Below are 22,850 nucleotides of genomic sequence, written 5' to 3'. Positions count from 1 at the left end.
ATTATTATTATTTTCATTTGAAGTTGAACATTCCTGTTTTCATTTTTTCACACATAAGAATGAGATGAAGTGGTAAATGGTAATATTATGCTTTATAGAAACGGTCCTTGCATGAACAAAAAATTGTTTTCTTTACTATTAGGAACAAATTATTCACTTGGTGATATCTCTAAAGAAGAACCGCGGCTATGGAACCTTCTGCTTTGGCCGCTGTTCTGTTATGATATCTTTTCTTTTTTTAAAAAAAAAAAGAAACAGAAACATTACAAGCTACAACATTTTATCCCCCTATACTAAGGCAGGTTTCTCATCGAAGCTTGGCATCATTTTGTTTGCTTCCTTTGAATGCTGAAAGAGAGAAGAACGATCGTGTTGCTGAAACATAAAAGCACCACAATGTTAGCAAAACATACTCATTACAAGTTTATGGCAAGAAAGTAAGTCAAACTTGAATTGGAAAAAAAAAAAACATAGTAACCTTTTGTTGTAGTCGCTGACGCTGAGATGTGTCCCTCTTGCAATTTCTTAGCAGCAATTTTGCCTATACTAGTTGGTCCTGCAAACAGAAAGAAATGTCCAGAATCCATAACAATGATCAACCAAAGGCCATCAGAAAGTAATTTAACACTCTTGCATATATGAAATGATTAAAATTAACAAACTAAAACAGTGATCAGAATGGAAAATGAAATGCTTGATCTGAAGCAAGAATATACCAGATGGCTCGTAGACTTCAGATGATGACGATTTTTGTTGCCCAGCGTTTTTTGAATGAAGTGTAGCCTTCCTTAATAGATTGTCAGAACTTCTCCTAGTAAGAACTTTAGAATCCTCTGGATCATCCTCTCCCTCAGAAAAGACAGGGGGGCTTGAAAAACCAGTTGAATTTGCATCAGTCTTACTTTTTCGAGCAAACTTCAGAAGCCGCTTTAAACCTTTAGGTTCATCTTTCTGATAGATCATGGTTGGTGGATTCTCAGCATTACCCCAGTCAATTACATCAGTTTCACCGTTGTCTTCGAGCAGCATTTGAGAAAGAGAATGACGAACTCGTGGACTTGAGACTCTTACAGGTGCAACATCACCCAAAGAATCATTATTACAGAAATCACCATTACTTGGAAAAGACTTAGCCTCGAGCTCCTCTATTTCCACCCAGGCACTAGGTGAGATGTTTGGCTCTCCTTCGACCTCTTCTTTTGGGGTAGAATCTTCAATCCTTCCAAAATCATCAGTGTCATTTGAAGTGACCATATCAAATCTTTCTGCATTTTCATATTTCTGGGGGATCTTTGCCTGAGCTTCAGAGTCTTTATCCTCGTGGACTTTTAAATCTTCAAGACCCTTATCCTGCACTTGATTAACATGATCAAAAGAAACAGAAGCCATCTCTTTCTCTTCCATTTTAACCGAATCAACAGAATCCGTCACACTCTCTTCAGGCTGAGATGCAACTTTAACCTTTACAACTGGACCAAGACCAGAGCTAGGAGCAGATCCAGTACGTGAGCCCTTACGAAGAAAAGGCTTTGTCTCCTTTGATTCCAGAGGCATCACACTACTTTTCTTTGTTACCTTGCTGAGCTTAGGTTTCGCTGAGAAAGCAGAATCTTCAGATGCAGGCTGAACTTTGGATCTTCTAGGTTTGCTAGTTTTTGTCACAGTTTCTAACTTCTTTTCACTTACACCTTTAACAGTTCTTCTGGTACCATTCTCAGTTGCTCTCACTGTCTTTGGTTGTAATTTCTCAACCTTTTCGCTTGACCGTGGAGCGGCTGGTGCTGGCTGGGATATTCTGCGGGTAGGTGTAGTACCTGGAGTTTTAGCAGGTGATATCCCTGCAGCCCTTGGTGAAGGTGCAGATGGCCATGATTTGCGGGTAGCTGGCAATGGTGATGTTTTCAATGGAACTTTCTTTACAACAGCAGGATTAGGAGTTCCACTTCTGGGATTGGAAGATTCAGGTAAGTTCTTCACTGCTTTCTGTGTTCTCTTTATATTTGATTTTTTACTATCATTACTCGCTTTTTTTGAGACCATCTCAGCTTTTTTCCTATCAAGAATTTGTTGCAGTGCTTTAAATTGCTTTCCCTTCTCTGCTTGCTTCCTGGTAGTTTCACCACGAAGTTTCTCATCCCTCTTTTCTTTGTAATGATCATAAAAGCCACCTCTACACTCATTGGGAAGACGTTGGAGTTTGCTATCACCAGGTGCCAAGTTCTGATATTTGGTAGGTTTGGTTTCCATCATCCTCATCAGCAATTGGTTTAGTTCTGCTTCCTTTTTTCGAGTCCATTCGACTGAGGCATTTAATTTCTGATCTGTTTCTTCACCTTGGTTAGGGAGACATTCCTTTCTCATTTCCTCTGGACTAGATGCTCTTTCTTCAGGTAAGTTTGATTTGCAATCATTGTCAACAGCCTCAGCATCATAGATTTCGGGAGTAGGATAAGACTCTGGCTTCATTTCTAAAGTGCTCTCAAATTCTTGATCTTCCAATTTATTGGCTGCCAGGGAAGTCGGATCACCAGAAGCAACATCTACTGGATTAGCACTTTCACACACCCCTGAACTCCATCTCTTCAATACCGCCTTATTAGCAACTGAGACATTCAATAATGACTTTGTCTTCTGAAAATCTACTATTTGACCTTTCTGTTTGTTTTCAAAAAGATGAATTGCATCTTGCACACTCATTCTTTGTAAATTGTTCTCAGATTTTTTTGAGGTTTGCTCATGTTCTTGCTCATCACAATCGCTTGCAGATTCATCTCTATGAGAGAATGACCTTTCCCTGGCAGGAAAGAAGTTCAGACTCTTTATTGTTAAAGCAGTGGATCGTCGTGAGCCAGAGCGTCCAATTTGGACTCTTCGCATTGGAGATGCAGACCTCCTTGGTGATGCAGATCTGATAAGGGTCCGACTCCTTTCCATCGATGGTTGTTCCTCCTCACTTGTCAAAGCTGATTCCTCACTTGCTGATGAGCTTTGCCTCTCAAGCTGCGCTGCTTTCGCAGGCGAGGCACTATATTTCACAGCTGTATCTGATTGTGGTGGTTTGGATGTCTTAGAAGTACTCCCTACTGGACCAGTTTTTTCATTCCTGGCATCGTTTTTAGAGAGAGATGGCTCTTTACCAAGAGAATCACCATTTGTGTTCTCCTGCCTCAATGCAACAAACTTTCGCAGACAGTTCCTAAAATAGACAGCACATCCTTGGTCATTACCAAAACCACATATCTCGGTTCTAGAAGATTTAGTTTCACATCATTGATAGGTAGAACGAGCCTATTTATAAGTTAAACTACATATGAAAGAAAACATTCACTACTCAGAAGTTTTTAGTTTCAGTTTCCAAAGTCCTATTGCCCCAAGGAACTGAATGATTCCCCCTCTCCCACATTATATCAAAAGAAATTGGAAGAAGAATATTTGCAATCTCTCCGTAACAAACACACGTGCAGAAAAAGGACTACAATCTAAACTGGTAAAACTAGGAAGCACCAAGGCCTTCAAGATGGAATTTCCTCGTGTGAGCAAGGATAGCTAAGTCACCTTAATTTGACAAAGTCAAAATCCAGAACTCAAGTCTCTCCTCTCAACCAAATGGCTCTATGTCCACTAGAAAGGGTTAGGAAGACCTCCGATCAACTCATTGATAATTCGAAAATAACTCCTTCCATGCCACAATAGGAAGGAGTGGAGGTCGCATATTAGGGTAGAGGGATAGTAGGGGTGCATGTCGTAGTTCTAGTAGTACCCTTATAATTCTTGCTATGTGTTTTTTATTGTGCTTGCGATTATCACACTATTTTACCATTGTTAGTGTTTTTTTCTCGTAGACTTTGCACTGCTGCAAGGGTATTAATGACTATGTTTTCTTCATATTATTTTCTTCTTCTTTTACTTGGGTTTGATGCACAAGGGTCTTTCGGCAACAACCTCTCAATCTCCACGAGGTGGTGATAAGGTCTGCGTACACTATATCCTCCCCAGACCCCACTTAGTGGGATTTCATTAGGCATGTTGTCGTTGTTGTTCTGGTAGTTAAAATTGAACCAAAAGGTAAATGTGGCTTCCATTATAACATGATCACTCAAAATAGTATGCAAACTAAAAGTTCAGCGAAATGTTGACAAAACGTAGAAATTGCTACATAATTTTTTATATTTTATTTTTTAATCAACCCATCATTAAGGATTGTGAGTCCTTAATGTGGGGAGTTAGGCTTGATCCCTACCATGTCCATTCATGTGCAAAAAGTTACATAGTTAGAGGGGGACATGATTTGATGTACGTAAAAGAGAAACCTTCTGGCTTCAGTCGCCTTTTCAGTCCATTAACTTACCTTAAGTCAACAGCTCCAAAATAATAAGAGAACTTCTCTATGTTAGTGATATCCCCAAAAGAGCATTTGGTGCCAACAGATTGGTCAAAAACAGTAGCTAATTCCTCTGTTAATGCAGTGAGCCTCAAGTCCATTGCCCGCAATAATTCATTCCTGTTCAAATGAGAATTTTAGGAGCTGCTGGAATAATTATATAATATAAACTTTAAAGAGTCCCGAGGAGATACTTGGAAGCATCTGATGAAGAAGGGTTATCATCATCCTGAATAGAAATCAGTAATCATGTTAGCTTCAAATATATATATAAGCTATAATCTCTGTGAAATAAAGAAGATGATTCGCAAAAAAGGAGAGATCGAATTACATCAACTGTTGGTGCCGCACAATTTGAGTAGCTGACATCTGCAGGAAGAATAAGAAAGGATATCACTTGCGAGGCAACAGAGTCAAATTAGTCTAGGCATAATTCAAAGCAGAATAGGACATGATGCGATTTTATGTTTAATATTGCCAAGCACAGAATAGTAGAACTAACCTGTTTCCTCACTCCCAGTATGATCTTGAGGACCCTAAAAGAGTAAACGAGCTTAGTATTCTGTTTGCCACATGTTTCAATGAAATAATTGAAGGAGCACAAAGGATGTTAAAAACCCAAAGCACCTTTGAGTACAAAGAAAGATGAAACTTTCGAGCATCTTCAAGCTGTGATATTTCATTTACCGTTGCCTTGGCCACATCAATTATATCTGATGAACTTATAATACGAAGAAACCTGAAAAGGAGGAGGAATTGCAGTGTGAGAATATGAGCACTTAGAACAAACGAAGGAATAGTTTGAAACAAATGATGTTGTATGAATAAACCTGATTAACGTGGATTTCGTAAACCATTTGGCATCACTAAGATTACCCAGAGGCTTAAATTTGAAGCAGGAATCTGAGCCTTTGGAGTGCAATGATTTGATTTTGGGAGAATGTAGCACTAATTGCTTCAGAAGCCCCGAGGATGCTGCCTCTACCTTGTCTCCATAGATCATAAGTGTCTCATACCTATGTCAAGAAGGAAAAACAAATTGTTGAACAAGCTCATTATCCAAAGTAGCATCCATGTCGAATTCATTAAGCATTGTGTTACTACAGTAATATATACAAACACAACAGGTATTTTAAATTAGTTGCACTGGATCAACGAATTGTCAATCTTAAAGATAGTATCCACTTCATTTTGGCCAAAGAATACAATGAGTCAAAGATTGATCAAACCTCTTAAAGATACCACTGCAAGAACTATGAGATCGCAACACGAATGAAATCAGTTGAATAGAAAACAAAAGTCTAACCTCCCCTGGCTCGGAAAAATCTTAAATTCAACATACTCCAGCAAGACATCAGCATCCACACCTCCCTCCACCATCTTGATCCCTCAAAAACACTCAACCTGGTAAAAACAACACTAAATTACATTACATTATCCCTATATTAGGATGCTCCTGATAGAAAACTCATCATCTGCATTACGTATCTATTTGATTGAGGAAAGAAACTAACAAACAAAACATTTACACCAAGAATAACACTAAAAATAGCCACCAAATCAATACATCACCTGATCACGATTTTACATATTATAGCTTTACGGGAACTAAACTCCAAGCAAGATTGCCTAAATTTTTTCTATGGCACTAACAACTTGACACAAGTTAAATCTAAAGTGTGAAAGGTGAGTAAAGCAAGAATTGAGCTAAAACAATAAAGACCCCACCAACCCACATTGAAAAATTAGATCTAAATTTAAAAAGATTCAATCTTGGGGCAAAAGGACCACCGACAAGCAAACCCCATGTTCCATCAAGTCAATGCACACCCTTACAACAACTCAAATTTCAAAAACAATAAAAAAAATCTATATGCATCAACTTGTAATACTCTTTCTGGGTTTGTTAAAAAATGTAAAAATGCAGGTGGAATTACTTACAGAAAATGAAGATTGAAGTGGGATTTGAAGCTAAAATGTTAAACTGATTTTTTCAAAATTGTGGACAAACACAGTGGAGTGTAAAGCTAAAAGCTCAAAAAGCACACAACTTTAAAGTGTGAGGGAGAAGATAAATAAATAAAAAGAAGAGTAAGCTAAGAAACAGCGTGTTGTAGAGAATAAAATATGTGCATTTGTAGAGAATCAAAACGTATATCATTGTCATAAAAATGGGTGTTATCATGATATAATTATGATTAATTAATTTATAATCAAGATTTCATTTTTTGAAAACTTTAAAATTCAAATTTCACCAAATAAATTTTACTGTATTTCGAGAGATTGCGTTTGGAAAAAGGCTGCCTAATTAGCAGAATGAAAGACAAATAAAGCCAAGGAGACAGTGCAAGTGGGGACAACCTTTGATTAATATGTTAGATGTGTTTATTATTGCCTCATCATGTAATGTTTTTCCACTTTTTTTTTCTTTAATTTTGTTTTTTTTCAAACTTAAGTTTGATTAGTATAAAATTATTGACTGGTCCTCTCATCTTATGACTCCGTTCGTATCAATTTAAGTATCAATTTAATTTTTTTAATTTTTAAATCTATTTCAAATAAAAATGTCTGTAGTTTTTTCAATTTCAACATTCTAACAAAGTTTAAAATAGAAAATTTCAACGTCTCTCATTATTTTTCAAATTAAGATATTTAAATTGGGAAAGAGGAAGTATTGTTTCTTAAAGTTGTATTGTTGCTTTCTCCTCCGATTCTTTGTTAGTACTTTCCTGCTAATTGTCTTTGGTCTTTTTGTCTCCGTCTACGTGACACCTTTTTTTATTTAGTTCATTAAAAAAAGGCATATTTTCATAATTTAACTTTAAAATTTTTCTTTTAATTTTTTAAAGAAATAATTTATGCACATATAAATATCTAAGGTTTTTTTTAGAACACATTTCAAAAAAGAAATCCTTTTTTTAAAAAAAATATTATATCAAATCAAGCGATCTCATAGAAATTGGAATGGGAGGGATTAGCTTTCTAATTTTAAAAATTTGGCTGTAACTAACTGACTATATAAAGGATTTAGTAGTTTGCAATTGTTTCCAACAGTGGAAAGGGTAAAATTTACTTTTGTTGTGTTAAAGAAAAAGTGAAACAAAGAAAAATCCTTTACATTAATTTCTACAAATAGGATTAAACATTAATTGAGTAAATGCAAGCAATCACGTACGTTCCATGCATATAGCTTTTTGACATTGCTTGAAATGGTTTAAAGGCCAACCTCAGCTAAAATCACATTTACTTTGAGGATATACTAATGTTCGGTATTTGTATTGGAGTCCAACTAATTTGAATTTGTGTCATGTAGTCAGTAGGGTCCCATTTGAAGGGAAGCACTCCCTATCAAGAATTTTTTTTATATATCCTTCAACCCAGACCTCTGGTTAAAAGGTGAGCAGTCTCATCCGTTACACGACATTTTTTATGGTTAAAGTCATGCCATAATGATTGTGAGCTATCACGTTTGGCTTTTAGTTTATGCGTCCTTTTTTTTGGTATATATATGGAAGTTAGGTGCTGGATTTAGATGAGCATTCATTAGATGTATGCTCTGGTTTTGTTCGAGTACTTGGTGATTAACAAAATGTCAGCTAATTGCCAAAAGAAAAAAAATTGTAAATCGAAGCCTGATAGTGACTAATTGACTACTATTATAATTAGTTACGGCAGTGCAATTGCTAGTTTTCTACTCCTCATTTTTCATTCATGTGACATAAATAAGTTGAATCGATAATGATTTTTTTAATAAAAACTTTTAAAACTCGTATTCTAAGCTATGATATAGCATTTGTATAGCTATAAAAAAAAATTAAACCTATCTAGCATTTATAGGATTATAAAAGTTTTTATTACATATAGAAGAAAAGTGTAATGCTAATTATTTTCAAATTTTGATTAAACTAAAAAGAAAAATATGTTACATAAGTACTAATTAGTTTCGTTCAGTCTCCACGTATCTCAAATTTTGTGAATTTATTATAATAAAGATTATTCAGTTAGAAATTTAAATAGGCAAAAGCGTTTACCTCGTGCAAAATGTTGCACCTTGGGGCTTGGAGTATTCGTCTTAGCAGACCATTACACTGGTCCACTTTTAATTGTCATGATACATTTTTCGAGAGTTAATTAAATTAATTTTTAAAATTAAATTAGATTATATTAATTCGATATTTTAAACAAAAATTTTAGATATTCAAAAACTATACGAAAATTACTATAAATTGCTATTTTTTGCATATAATATGATGAAAAAATACATCGTAAAATATTTGTCAAAGTTATTAGAGTATCGTTTAACTCTAAAAAGAGAAACTATGACAATTAAAAGTGGACGGAGGTAGTACTTATTATCATAGATTCTCTTGTTTTATCAGTAAAATTTGTACTAAAAACATTAAAGAGAAAACAAGAGGGAAGGAGCCAGACATATCACGTATGAAAACATTTAATTGCGCGATTTATCCATCAAATGAATTGATCTTTAATCTTTGTCTTTCAAATGAGGTTCAAGTGGTCTTTAAGTTTTACTCTTCAAATGGGCTGGTGTTCAAATGAACTGATTTGCAGTTTCTTTCCTTGAGAAATCAAACTCCAAGATAATATTATGATGCGAAAATATAAACTTATACACTGTGAAAAAGTAAATTCAAAAATTAAAAATCAAAATCGGGACAAAAGTGCAAATGACCAGCATGGAACCGTTATTCATGTATGCTTATCTTTCTAGACTTAGAAGATTGAGACACATTCCAGATCATTTTCTATTTGTGAATTATTTATGGTGACAATTACAAGCCAACCACAGCACATTCTATACAATATCTTCTTCACTCGTCTATGCCATTTGCATATAAGATTCTTGAAGATATTTGTTGTAATATTTTGTTTAGACTTGTTTTTTATAAACACTGTGATAACGACTTTCAATTGATTCATCATCACATCTAAATTATGGTTTGCTTTTCAATTTTACACAAATGCAGGTTAACAGTATAATATGCTCTCAGCCATTTCACCGTCTGTACAACTCAGTAGAAAGCCAAAGTTAAAGAAACACTCCCAACACTAGAAACTATCAACTCACTCTAGTTCAAAAGAAATATCACTGGGTAAACCAAATTATTAACAGACATGCACTGTGAAGTAAATAGATGTCACAAATCCAATCATCTCCCCTTCTCGGGGGTAACACTACAAATAAAATAAAAAAAACACAGCGAGCGAGCCAGACGAGAAGATGGCATTCAATGGTGAATTCTTCTCGTGGCATATTTGTGTCACCTTTTTGACATATTCAGAGAATGGCATTCAATGTCGACCTTCAGTTGGACCATACATGGATCAGCCCAAAATTGTTTCCAGTATAGATCTCATTGTGCTCTTCATCATAGAAAAGGGCAGTGATATCTTCCAGGGCTTCTGCAACTGTGCTTCTAGTTCTAGAAGCTTGGATACGCTTCTTAGCGTTGCAACTTCTGCCACCATGCCCATTGCAATTGGTACTGCAACTGCAATCATCTGTGGTACGTCTTTCGGTTGCTTTTATTTTAGCGAGGCACTTGCCTGTCAAAATGTTGCTGATATTGATCGATCCCGCTGTAAAACCAGATCAGTCATATTCACAGATTTATAAACAAGAATAGAACATCAAAAATAATAAAACCACGAGGCAAGCATCAAAATCTACTGAGTCACCCTACTCCCAACCATCCAGATCATGACTAATGACCACATCATTTACTTCCTTTCTCCAAGCTTAGCAATGCTGGTGAAAGCAGTATTTTAAAGAGAACAAATAGAAATATAAAAGGCATATCAGCTCTAATCATTTTTTATTTTTTTAACAAGGAGCTCTAATCATATTTATTACTCCCTCCGAGCTATTTTATATGGTGTTTTTTAGCTTGAGCACACCCCTTAAAAAAATTCACTCCTAGAAAGTAAGACGTACAACAACAACAAATTGGGTTGGGAGTTTAAAATAGTGTGGGGTACACATAAACCTTACCCCTAACTTTGTCAGTAGAGAGCTTGTTTCCGATAGACCTTTGGTTCAAAAATATTGTTTTCCAAAACATGGTTTGAAAGAAGTGCAAGAGTAAAACGCTATGATGAGAATATTGAAGAAATAAAAGTACTTACAATAAAAATAATATATATAACCAAAGTAAAAGAAACAATAGTAGTAATAAAATCAAAGAACAAGGTAATGCTAGCAAAATAATAATAATAATAATACTAATATTGATAAGGCCATAAGAGAACAGATAGGTGCTCCAGCCTAGAGCCATACCACTTGGAAGAGAGAAAATATTCAAGTACCTACTAGTTGTCTACCCTAATTCTTGACATCCATGCTTTCTTATCTAAGATTATGTCCTCGGTGAGCTGAAAATGTGTCATGTCTCACCTCTCCCCAATTCTTCCTTAGTCTACTGCTACCTCCCCTCAAACCTATCACCACCAACCTCCCACACCTCCTCACTGGGGCATATGTGCTCCTCCTTTTTACATGTCCGAACCATCTTAGCTTCGCTTCCCACATCTTGTCCACCCCAGAGATTACTCCCACCTTGCCTCATATATCTTCGTTCCTAATTTTGTCTCTTCTAGTATGCCCACACATTCATCTAAGCATCACTTTTGTTACTTCATCTTTTGAAGGTGCGACCTCGACTAGCCAACACTCCACCCGTACAACATAGTCAGTCTAACAACCACTTTAGAACTTACCTTTAAGTCTCGGTGATACATCCTTATCACATACGACATCGAATGCATGCCTCTATTTCATCCACCCTTCTCCAATACCGCGAGTAACATCCTCGTCGATCTCTGTTTTCTTGGATTATAGACTCGAGATACTAAAAGCCTCTCCTCTCGGGGATGACTTATGTATCAATCATCACCCCCCCCCTCCACCTCCTTACACTGAACTTGCATTCCATATACTCTGACTTAGTCCTGCTCAGCCGGAAGCCTTAGACTCTAGGGTTTGTCTACAAAGTTCTAGTCGCGTGTCTCGTCGATCAATATAATGTCGTCTGCAAATAACATGTGCCATGGTACTTTCCCTTGAATATGTCGTGTCAATTCATCCATTCCAAGGCAAATAAAAACGAGCTGAGAGTTAATCCCTAATGCATCCCATCTTGACTGGAAAATGTTTGAGTCTCCTCTAACTATCCTCACTCTGATTTTGGCTCCATCGAACATTTTCATAATCACTCTAATGTATACCACCTATGTTGCTTAGATTCTTCAAAAATGTTGACAGGTGTGTGTCAGATCCTCCAAAAGTAATGCATATTTGGAGGATTTGACATTGGTGCGACAACATTTTTGGTGACATAGTATACCAGATGTACACCTCTAGACTCCAAGCATCTTCATAAAACCTCTCTCGGGATTTTATCATATGCCTTTTCTAGGTCAATGAACATCATATGCAAGTCGCTTTTCTTCTCTATATGTTGTGCCAACAGTCTCCTTAAAAGATGATTGACTTATGTTGTTCATCAACCAGACATCAATCCAAATCAGTTCTCAGAAATACACGGGTTTCCTCCTAGTCCTCATCTCGACCACTCTTTCCCGAACTTTCATGACTTAGTAGTTTGATACTCCTATAGTTGTTGTAATGTCGTACCTCGCCTTTATTCTTATACAATAGGATCATTGTACTCCACCCACATTCTTCAGGCACTTTAATTGTCTTGAAAATGACATTGAAAAACCCAATTAGCCACTCCAAACCTATTTTGCTTGAACTCTTCCAAAATTCCGCAAGAATCTCGTTTGGCTTGGTCTCTCTTCCCCTCTCATCTTATGAATTGCCCCCTTAACCTCCTCAAACTTAAAACACTTGCAATACCTAAAATCTCGATGACGCTCAAAGTGCTCTAAATCACCAAGCACAAATATTCTCGTCTCCTCATTCATTTAAGAGTTGATGGAAGTACGGTTGTCATCTTCGTTTAGTGTGTGCCTCTTCCACTAGTACTTTATCATCATCATCATTAATGTATCTCACTTGGTCTAGGTCACAAGCCCTCCTGTCCCTCACCTTCACGAGCATATATAACTTCTTTCCCCACCTTTGTTCTCTAATTCTTCATACAAGTGTCTAAATGTAGTCATTTTAGCCGCCATAACCTTCGTCCTCGCTTCCTTTTTCACAAGTTTATACCTCTCCATGTTCATCATATTTGCTCTCCACCAACTTCATTTAAGCAGCCTTCTTGCTTTCCACTTTAACCTCCCCATTCCACCACTCGTCCCCTTTATGTCCCCCAAAGTTCCCCTTCGAGACCCACAAGTGTTTTCACTAAATTACCCTTATTAAAATTTGTACCTATTTAATAAGGTTTTTTGGTTTTGTAAAAATTCGCTCATGTAAATAAGGGTAAAGTTGGAAGGAAAAAAGATAATAGATTATTTAAGAAAAGATATATTTTGGACTAAATATAAAAGCAAGAACCACCATTTAATAGGGACCGGAGGGAGTATGATATAATCTCACGTCCAAAAGTATATTACATTTTTCAAATATCAAGAATAATGTTAAATTATCATACTGACGTACCAGTTGCTTCTGATAAGGGATCATCAGAATCAGCTTTGCAATATGAAATAATAAGGTCCTGATCACTAGTAATATATATGTTGTTTGTATTGCAGTCAGGGTGCCATAACAAGTGATCCTCAAATGAAGTCACAAGCTCCCCACGGAAATTCCAAACAGCTACTGTTCTATTTCTGAACGTTAAGAATAACTGATTCTCATACAGAAATATGAATGCTGATGGGGTCATGAATTCGGCTCTGCTGACTTCTGTCAACTCAGAATTGCGGACCTATTAAATTCAACAGCTATAAGACTTGACGATAAAGAAAGCTAAAAGATACAATAGAAAAGGTGATAGTAACTCACATCAAGAATCTGAAGATTTTCATTCTCCTGTTTGACAAGAAGCTTTTCATTGAACTGTTCAATGAAATCAACCTTCTTATTTCGGTGAAGCAGGTGGTTGAAAGATTTGAGAACAGTGCCATCCTCAATGGAGAGAATCTTTAAAGGAACATGGCTGCTAGCTTTGGTAAATATTAGCAGCATGATTCCTGGACTGCAAATGGGAAAAGGAAGAGAACAAAAATTGTAAGTCAAGATAACCATTTCTTAAGAAATCAAACTACTGCACAGTTTTGGAAAAGTGTATATGAATAAACACAACAGACCAAACTGCCAAGAAGTACATTATTCTATCTATTGAAACCATCCTTTTCACTTAATCGCGACCTTACAGATCTCAAGACTTAAAAGAGCATTGTTCATCCCAATCTCCCAGAATTAACAGGTATCTCAAAAGAATCATAACCATAATAGTAATAGATGAGATAAACCTACAATAACTGTCACCAACATTAGGACACATCAAAAAGAGTCGGAGAGACTACTAAAACAGGAGAACATTAAAAAAAAAAAAAAATACAATTACAAAAGCATAGGAACAAATGGAGCTAGCAACTCCAGCAAATGTAAAATAATACACTTCCATATACTGGAAATGACATCTACCGCATGATTATGTAGAGCATTTCCATGCACATAAGTTATAACACTAACTAGTCATGGCAAAAATGAGCATGTGTATGCATGCTTGAAGAAGTGATGAAGTTACCTGATTTTTATCTCTTGAACATTCTTGTCTGATATCGAGTATAACATTGTATAATTCTTCAGGTCAAACACCTTATATATGCTGTCAAAAGTAAAAAGGATTGTATAAGTACATCAAACAAAATTACTAAAATTGATCACAGGAAGGACTTCAGTACCAAAATTTTACCTATCCTGGGCAGAGTAAGTAAGAACTTTTCCATTCACATCATCAAACTCCACAAAACCAGGCCATTTTAATGATTCAGACTCAAATAGAGCAAACCCAGCATCTGGTTTACCCCTCCTTATGTATCTAATACCATTGACAAATATATTGAATTAGAACTAAAAAAAATATTTAGCAGAATGTGATCAAACAACAATATTTAAAAAAAAAAATTAAATGTGATCAAACAACAATATCAAAATTTCATACTCAATCCTTGTTGTTCTGCATTTCAAGGAACTGAAATTATCTGAAGCATAGACTGAAACAGTGATTAATGAATCATTGTTTTTATTGTAAAACAAACTTCGTATGACTTCGTCTGGACTGACATTCAGAAAGCATATCCTCCGGTTTGATTCTGTACCACCAAGATGTGTGTCAATTCGCTTTCAATCACAAAGGTGCTCATAGAAGGAATATAACATTGAGAATTACTAATATTTGTTCTTTACCTCGGCTAAATGCTGCACAGACACCGGATTGAGCAAGGGCAAAAACAATATCGCGGGCAGCAACTATCTCAATTATCTTTGACCTTTTCTTAAGAAATGGAAGTACTAACGCACAATGACCTTTTGGATCATGGGTATCATATTCCTCCTATGAACCACATATAAAAACAGTCAGTACTCAGTAGAAAAACATGCTAGGTGAGGGCAGCATTCTAAAATAATGAACAACTAATTCAACTAGGGATATTTTAGTTTTTTTTTTTATGACTGGAAACCCGCAACCGCTACCCTTTGGGTGCACGCAGTGTAAAAACCCCCGCTCCTATGCAATAGCTCGCAAACCACATAGGAGAGGTAACCCGCACTAGGCAAGCCCGGTGCGACGAGCTCGACCCAGAAGGCAAACCCCCGGCTTTCGCTGGCAAAAGGTTTCAAACTTGAGACCTCCAACATGGAAGTCCCAAGCCCAAACCACTGGGCCACCCCGAAGGGTCAGGTTATTATAGTTTTTGATATTCAGGCAACACACAATTACTCCATGCTAAATCACATAAATATAAGATGCCATCTCAGGGACAAACAATGAAAAATTTCACTAGAGACCATCCAAAATTTATAAATAAGGACACATCAAAACAACATCCAAAAAAATAGCCCAACTTATCCAATCTACAAAATACTTCTCATCTTTTTGCAGCTTCATAGCTGTATACAAGTTTCTAGCGACATGAAAGACACAACTCCAACTAACATTTGTCCAGTTATTCATGCAAAATTTAACCACCAAATACAAATTAGGAAAAATAAAAGATAGAAATCCAAGAAAATATTACAAATTGCTCAGACGATGAGTAGACTGCAAAATCACAACAGAATGCATAGCGTAAGGAATAAGTCATGTTGTATGGAAATGTACCATAAGACGAATGAGCAGAGCAACCTCAGCCTAGGAAACAAGCCGTTAAACAAAGGATGCCAAGAGCACCTCCCCTGTGTTTTCAAACCACTAGCTGCCTACCGTGGCTTGTTCAAAAACTTATGTGTCAAGGAAGCAACTGATGAGCTACTTGTCAACATAATTATTCAAAATTGGAAGCATGCATTGAAACTAGATGTGTTGCACAACCTATAAATTAGATCACCTAATATAGGGTTCCACTACATTGTAGACAAAAGATATCACAATTCCGACGCCACACATCTCAGAACATCGTTTACCTATCTAGTAAAGCATACTTTTGCCTAATAAATACTCCACCTTTAGCCACATGGTGTAGGCAAAAGTATAAACAAGGTCTTTTTGGTTTGGCTAAGTTTTAAAACCACAAGTCCTACGGGTATTTTAGTATGTGTCAAGTGTCTTTCTTAAACTCAATGCTAAGTTAAACACCACAACAACAACAACAACAAAAAATCTGGTGTAACCCCACAAGTGAAGTTTAAGGAGGGTGATGCTCAGTTAAAAACCACAATATAAAATGAAACAAAGGGACTAGCACATATAATTTCTGCAAAGTAGTTTTATATTGTATGTTAGTCATATTAATGCAACACATAACACATTAAACTTCAGAACGAAGATTCTAACAAACACGCAATTAAGGAAACTACATTTGAACATAACAAAGGGGAATCGGGAATGAAGTGGAGTATGAGGCTAATTTGCAAAGGAAGATGCTGGAGAAAATGAGATAAGCGTGCAGGGCATGGATGAATGAGCATAGAAATAAGAACTGAGAAACAAAAGGAGACGAAAGGAAGATAAGAATCACACAGGATTCTGATTATTGTTCATTCCACTTTACCAAAACCAAAGGATAGATATATACTTATACAGAAAAAGGTTGAAGAAGAGACATGAAAGAAATCAAATTTAATAGTTAGTTAAGATCTGGTGGATGGTTTTCAAGATTGACTCATTAAGAAGAGGTGATTCTAAAGATAATTTAATTCCTAAATGACCATAGTATACAGTCCAAATAGTGACTTTTAGAGAGCAACTTCAAGGATGGAATTTGTATTAACGTCTGCGTCGAATTTTAATTTCCCTTCCCCTTATTATACTTCCTAAACTTTTTTTTTTAACTTGGTAACTTGTATTATATCACAAAACAATACATGGGTTGTATTGAAACCTTATATACAAATGTACTCCCAATTTCACTTCTCTACGACTAGATTGAGTCTAGGACATCAATAATAGAGATAGTGTCATTTACATTATGTAATATTACCATTTCTGTTTATACTCTGCTTATTTAAAGAAAAAGGCATTGACGGTAAAAACAGAAGACTTCACATTTTTATTCTATTTCAATAAGGAATATGATAATTTGCATTCACATTCAACATGATACATATTACAGCACAGCCACAAAAATTTACAACTAATATTGCAACTAACACCCTGTTTCTTCTCTCCAATGAGGATATAAGGTTGTCTACATTCGCCTTCCCAAGCCAGCCTGGACAGGAGCTTTCCAACACTGGTTCTGCGAGATGGATATACTTTTTCCTCCCCACATCCAATTTCAAATGGCTTGGGAACTCTCCTTTTTCTACTTTTTTTTTTTGATAACCGAGAAATCCGTCTGTGACCCAGCATGGGGCTTGAATCTGCAACCTAAGCCACAAATCCTCCACCTTTTGCCACTTGAGCTAGGCCTTGGGGGCACTCTCCTTTTTCTACTTACTAATGAAACAAAGTGAATAAACATTGCATATCTTCATTTTAAATCCCATGTGTGTACTCTCTTACTTTCATTTTGGTCAAGATCAATGCTGAACTATTCACTTGAATAAATTTGGTCAATTTGGTACATATGTACTATTTCTACATGTAAATTTTGCTCTCTGAGATCACTGTCATTAAAAGTAATTATCAACAGTAGAAATAGTAAGTACTAAGTTGTGCGGACTCTTCATTTTTACTGCCGCGCCCGTATTGACACGAGACTGATGCAGGAGTGGGTGGGGGTGCAGGATACGGGTGGGATTACGTCAACCCACATTGGATACTTTTCCCCGAGTCCATGGACAAATTTGGGGGGAAATTGAGACTATTCTCATGTTAAAATCTTCAGATCATCCTTCCTAATTATGTACTTAATTTTAGCACAAATTTCATAGTTGAGAACCGAGCACCTCTTGTATACACCTAAGATATAATAGTTTGTCTGTTTTTACAATAACGGACCAACATGACTTACCAATACATATATAAATAAAGGACTGATATGCAGCCCAACTCTGTTAAGTGAAGCCTAAACTACAGAAATCACCTATGTTGCTCGGAACCTTCAAAAATGTCATCGGGTGTGTGTCAGATCCTTCAAGAGTAGTGCATTTTTGAAGGATCCGACACAGGTGCCGCAACATTTTTTGAGAGTCCGAGCAATTTAGGAAACCACCAAGATGAGCAGCAGAAAAGACACAAAGTAAATCTAATTAAAACATCTGGATCTGTAAACATACACAATTCAACCCATTATACCAAACCAGAGCCCCAACTTCATTAACGCCGGGTATTTTCCCCTTCTACACCAATAAAATTGTACAATGCACGTCACACTTTCTGAACAAAAACAATAAACGGCTTCTCCACTTCTACACTCTGTTTTCACTATAAACCTTTAGCAACAAACTCTGGATGAGCATACTGTTCATGTGCAAACCTCTAACAACAATTCCATACTACTAGCAGAAAAGTGGCAGAGGTAAATATTTATTCAAAAAATTATTAGAATTTCACACCAGAATTTGAACATATGACCAGAAGGAAGTTATCCTTTGCCGCTTCACTAGAATTCTCTCTTACTCAAGGGGATTCAACATTTTAATACAACCAACAAAAAAATAAGATCGTTTTTTACCTATTTACGCAATGATATTTCTAAAACATAATAGACCGCGCAACGTAAATTTTCAACAAAGGTATTAAGTTAAACCCCTTTCCCTCTACCTAGTTCCGCCCTTGCTTAGCAAGCTAAGACACAAAAACTTCTCCTTTCCTCATGTATCTCTTATAAGGAAATAAAGAGTTATTTGCATATGAAGCATCCAAACAAAGGTTAAGAAAAATTAAATTAGGAACTGATGTATGTGTTTTAGGCCACCCTTAGAAAGATCTAGCACCAAAGCAACCTTATTTTAGGTCATAAACTCAAGCAGTGGCAAATAAGCACACTTGATTTCTCTCTTAGTTGATTCATGATCTAAGCTGTGTCTGGTTTTCCTTTCATTTGTCTGAAGAAATCTTTTGATCAGTTCTAGATACTTTTAATATAGGTATGTATGATCCTCTTCATGGGTTAATGAAAATTTGCTCCATTAAAATCAACGAGAATTGTCTAAGTTCTCCCACCTGCCTCATTGTTTATCTAGTAATCATTGGATTCAGCTTCACCACCTTAAATTCAATAACACCAACCCACCCCCAAAACCCCAAAAGAAGTCCATTCCAACTAGGCTTTTTCAACCTCTACTCATAAACATAGGAGCTCAACTAAGAATAATTGAGAAGAAGATCCAACAAACCTGTAAGTGTATATTCCGGAAACGCTCTTGGGCATCGCTCATACTGAAAGAACGGTCTCTCTTGGAACCAATCTCTCTCCGTTGAAGCTTCTTAACACTGTTAACGAACCCATCCATTCCACCGCGTGGGCGCTTCTTTGCTACCACCCTCCTCCCACAACATGGGCGAGGACTAGCAGTTATCCTCCTTCCATCCATCCTTAAATCCCAAAAACAGCTCTAAAAAGAGATTCCACCCAAAATCTCAAACCCTAACACAGAAACATGTACACAAAATATCAGGTTTCTGGGGTTTAGAGTAAAAAACAAACATGGGTTTCCATGTATAAACCCTAACTTTTAAATACCCATGAAAAAGGTAAGATTTTTACAGTAGTTAGTTGCACGGACAGAGAAACTCACTCACCAAATAGCAAAAAATCAGAGAAGAAACTTTGTTGGTAGCTGTTTTGGGGGAACTGGGCATGAGGTATACAGTTCTACAGGCATACGAGCTTACTTTACTTCCTACAGTACCAATTTCAGCCGGAAATTGGAAGAGTGAGTGAAACACTGTTTGGATTTTGGAAGAAGAGGGAGGGAGGGAAGGAGGGAGGGGCCAGAGAGTAAAAGAGGAATTTGTCGGAATTTGAAAGAGCGTCAACAAGGGACTTATTTCAAAATAAATCTTCAAAGCCTTTTGACGGTGCACCAAATTACTTCACTTAGGATAGTCTCACTTAGGTGGAGTATTGGAAGAAATATTTCATATATTATGTGGTATTATTTAGTAGTATTAGAGAAGAGATATAAAGGTAATATTTAAGTTATTTTGAATTGGCGAAATGGTCTAGAGGACCCTTATATTTGTATGCGTTTGTATTCTGGATCTTTTTACTTAACTATTTGTCAAATGAGCTCTTAAACTCAACGGAACTCACCATTTTAAACCCCCTTGCTTTGTGTGAACTTCAAACACTCACAAAAAATGACACGTCGTCATCCACGTCAGATTTTAAATGACACATATTAATTATTTATTTCATTTCATTCCTCCCTCATTCTTCCTTAACCATCTCTCTCCATTTTTCAAATTATATCTCATCACCACAACTTCCATCTCCACCATTATCACCACTTTCCTAAATCATAAAAATCACCATTCTTGTCTATGTTTTCATCATTCATAACTTTTAGTCATATTTTATACAACTTTGTCCATCACTTGAAACACCATAAACCTCTTTTTATCATTAATATAAATAAATCACCATTAAAATACCTCAATATATCCTAATATTTATACACAATTCTACACCACATTCTATTTGATTTCACAAAGACATTTAATAATTATTTCTCATCCATCAAAATTATCAGATTTATCACTTCACACATTGTAGCACATTTCGTTTCTGATCTGGAGAGGAAGAGAAAGTGCGAAAAAAAGAAAAAAAACTGGAGAGCATGGGAAGGAAGAAAGAGAGAGAAATGGAGGATTGGGCAGGGGAAGAAAGATGGTAGAGGGGTGAAGAAATCAATATTCCTTCAAGTTAAAAATTAATGTCTTGCTAAACCCTCTATATAGAAATCAATGGTGATATTCTTTAACACAATTTCCATGGAGTGAAGAAATTAATATCCCTCCATGTAATATTCCTCTTGGTTAAAAAGATGCCCACAAAACATAGGGACCTGTTCAAATCCGTAGAAACCGAGAAAAAAAACTAAACAAAGGACACCAAAATAGAAACTAAAGCAAAAAAGAAATAAAAAATATTTGAGGTGTAGAAAAAGAAGAGTTTGGAATTTGAGCTTTCCCATCTCCTTCTTTGTGCATTCATGGTGGATTTGAGCTTTATCAATTATCAATGTAAGGATGACTCCCCCACTCTTCATCCTTAGCTTTTTATTTCTCATTTGAGATTTACTATCTTGTTTTTCAGATCTGTTGTGATCCAATTCAGAATTTGCTATCTTGTTTAAAATTAATAGAGGGATAAAAATATTTAAAAAGAAGTAGAAACCGAAGAACCATGGGAAAGGGGAGAAAGAGACAGAAATGGAGGATTGGATGCGGGATTCTTATGTTCACGCTTCTTTTTTGAGTGAAATCACACCATTATTCCACGTCAACAATTAAGTTGTCATGTAAGCTTGGTCAATGGTCAAAGAGGTTTAATATGTTGACTTCCGTTGAGTTTAAAGGTTTAGTTGACAAAATGCTAAGTAGAAGGGTCCAAAATACAAACTCATACAAGTACAAAGGATCCATCAGACCATTTCGCCTTTTGAATTTTCAAAAAAGATAGTTTAACTATGCGGGTGTTCTATTATCCCACAAAAGTATTTATTAAATACCTTTTTAAATAGATTATTTCGATGCATTTTCTCCCTATGTTTGTTTTCACGCAGATGACAGCTCACGGATAGGAAGTTTTGCTTCCAATAACGAATTAACAAAGGTCATGTGTCAGTTTTTTCTCTATTATTTAATTACTTCCTCTTTAAATACATCATCTTTCCCAATTCATTAAAAAAAATGTTGGTTGAAGTTTTTTTTAAAAGTCATCAAAAGAATGAAATCAGCCCAAAAAGGTAAGAACTTTCTAACTTCTTATTAATTTCCAGTGGTTCAAGAAATACTTCTTACGTCCTAACGTACCTAATGGTGAAAACTCATTCAAAGTGGACGAGGGAATTATAATCAGAGAGAATTTTAGCGACGAAGCTTTGATGAAATTTTTAAGCAACAAGCAATGCCAAAATAAGCACCAGAATGAACTAAACACAATACAACAAAAAGGCTCAATTGATAAGTTTCCTAACAATTCGAGTTTGCAAATTAGGATTAAGTATAAGCAAATTGGGGAAGTCTTAGACGACGGAATTCAGATTCAATTTTTGGGCTATCCTCAAAGCCATTGGGTTCATGATATTTAGGTCAATGGAACTTTTAATCAAGTTCATACTATTGAAGTTGCAAGCTCAATGTATCGGGTGGAGTGATGCTTATCGTGACCAACGACACTAACCTACGGTTCGAGTGTCTACGATCGTCGATAGTATAGTAACCCAACTAAAGGTTGGGGTCGTGTCCCAAGGGAGTGGTTTTGAGAATTAATAGAAAAATAAAATTTAGCTCAAATTAGTTGTAACTAAAGAGATTTATGAACAAAAACATAGTAAATTAAAAGGGGTGACACTAGAGTGTCAACTATCAAATGGGGGTTTTGTCATAAGTAGTAAAAATAGCAAAAAATAACAAGAAAATCAAGTATGAGGAAATGTTCTTGGGTGTGACCGCAATACAAGTTGAGATAAACCGTTGGGTACATGCTTTCAATAGGAAATTTGCAAGATAATAGTGACTAGGCTAAGCTTTAGATGGAAATAAGTTCCCTCTCGGGCAACTTACCCCGTTTCAAATGGGTTCCTCTCGGACACCCATTTACCGCATGAAGACCAACCTACGCCTTACCTCACTCACTCTCTCGAGCTGAGTTAGGATATGGGACTAGGGCTCACCCTTTCGGGCTGATCCTCATGTCGACCCACTCTTTGGGCCATCAGTCTAGTGGTCTTGGTTTCTCGACCTCCCTCTCG

The 22,850-nt window shown here is 36.2% G+C and overlaps 2 protein-coding genes across 4 annotated transcripts; both read right to left on the bottom strand.

The window, feature by feature from the left end:
• Positions 1-65: 65 nt before the first annotated feature.
• Positions 66-6,499, bottom strand: LOC102586415 (uncharacterized). Of its 2 annotated transcripts, none has more exons than XM_006357246.2 (11): positions 6,323-6,499; positions 5,688-5,785; positions 5,212-5,397; positions 5,009-5,120; positions 4,884-4,917; positions 4,713-4,750; positions 4,576-4,610; positions 4,349-4,501; positions 717-3,196; positions 479-556; positions 66-375 (listed from the first exon to the last, which is right to left on the bottom strand). In XM_006357246.2, exons 2-11 carry the CDS (start codon positions 5,759-5,761, stop codon positions 308-310), a joined length of 3,258 nt encoding a protein of 1,085 aa, XP_006357308.1. In that variant the 5' UTR covers positions 5,762-5,785; positions 6,323-6,499; the 3' UTR covers positions 66-307. The 2 variants fall into 2 exon arrangements, with proteins under 2 accessions (XP_006357308.1, XP_006357309.1); XM_006357247.2 differs by lacking the exon at positions 6,323-6,499 and adding an exon at positions 5,954-6,305.
• A 2,871-nt stretch (positions 6,500-9,370) lies between these two features.
• On the bottom strand, positions 9,371-19,966 carry LOC102585852 (uncharacterized). Of its 2 annotated transcripts, XM_006357245.2 has the most exons (9): positions 19,672-19,966; positions 19,266-19,516; positions 14,730-14,877; positions 14,485-14,635; positions 14,236-14,361; positions 14,068-14,148; positions 13,320-13,512; positions 12,972-13,242; positions 9,371-9,982 (listed from the first exon to the last, which is right to left on the bottom strand). In XM_006357245.2, exons 2-9 carry the CDS (start codon positions 19,461-19,463, stop codon positions 9,708-9,710), a joined length of 1,443 nt encoding a protein of 480 aa, XP_006357307.1. In that variant the 5' UTR covers positions 19,464-19,516; positions 19,672-19,966; the 3' UTR covers positions 9,371-9,707. The 2 variants fall into 2 exon arrangements, with proteins under 2 accessions (XP_006357307.1, XP_006357306.1); XM_006357244.2 differs by having other exon boundaries at positions 19,266-19,966.
• Positions 19,967-22,850: the final 2,884 nt, after the last annotated feature.

The sequence above is a fragment of the Solanum tuberosum genome, unplaced genomic scaffold (genome assembly GCF_000226075.1).
Source record: "Solanum tuberosum cultivar DM 1-3 516 R44 unplaced genomic scaffold, SolTub_3.0 scf00245, whole genome shotgun sequence".
Taxonomy (NCBI): Eukaryota; Viridiplantae; Streptophyta; class Magnoliopsida; order Solanales; family Solanaceae; genus Solanum; species Solanum tuberosum.
Note: the sequence above shows the minus strand (reverse complement) of the source record. Positions and strands in the feature narration are given on the sequence as shown.

Bases quoted from the DNA above. Each gene is read 5' to 3' on its own strand.
- LOC102585852 (XM_006357244.2), bottom strand. From the start codon at position 19,463: ATGGATGGAAGGAGGATAACTGCTAGTCCTCGCCCATGTTGTGGGAGG. The intron at 13,513-14,067 runs GTAACTTCATCA...TCCCATTTGCAG, and splicing joins GTTCAAGAGATAAAAATCAG to TCCAGGAATCATGCTGCTAA. The intron at 9,983-12,971 runs GTACGTCAGTAT...CTGGTTTTACAG, and splicing joins TCCCTTATCAGAAGCAACTG to CGGGATCGATCAATATCAGC.
- LOC102586415 (XM_006357246.2), bottom strand. From the start codon at position 5,761: ATGGTGGAGGGAGGTGTGGATGCTGATGTCTTGCTGGAGTATGTTGAA. The intron at 557-716 runs GTATATTCTTGC...TTCTGTTTGCAG, and splicing joins TGAAGTCTACGAGCCATCTG to GACCAACTAGTATAGGCAAA. The intron at 376-478 runs GTTACTATGTTT...TTTATGTTTCAG, and splicing joins GTCAGCGACTACAACAAAAG to CAACACGATCGTTCTTCTCT.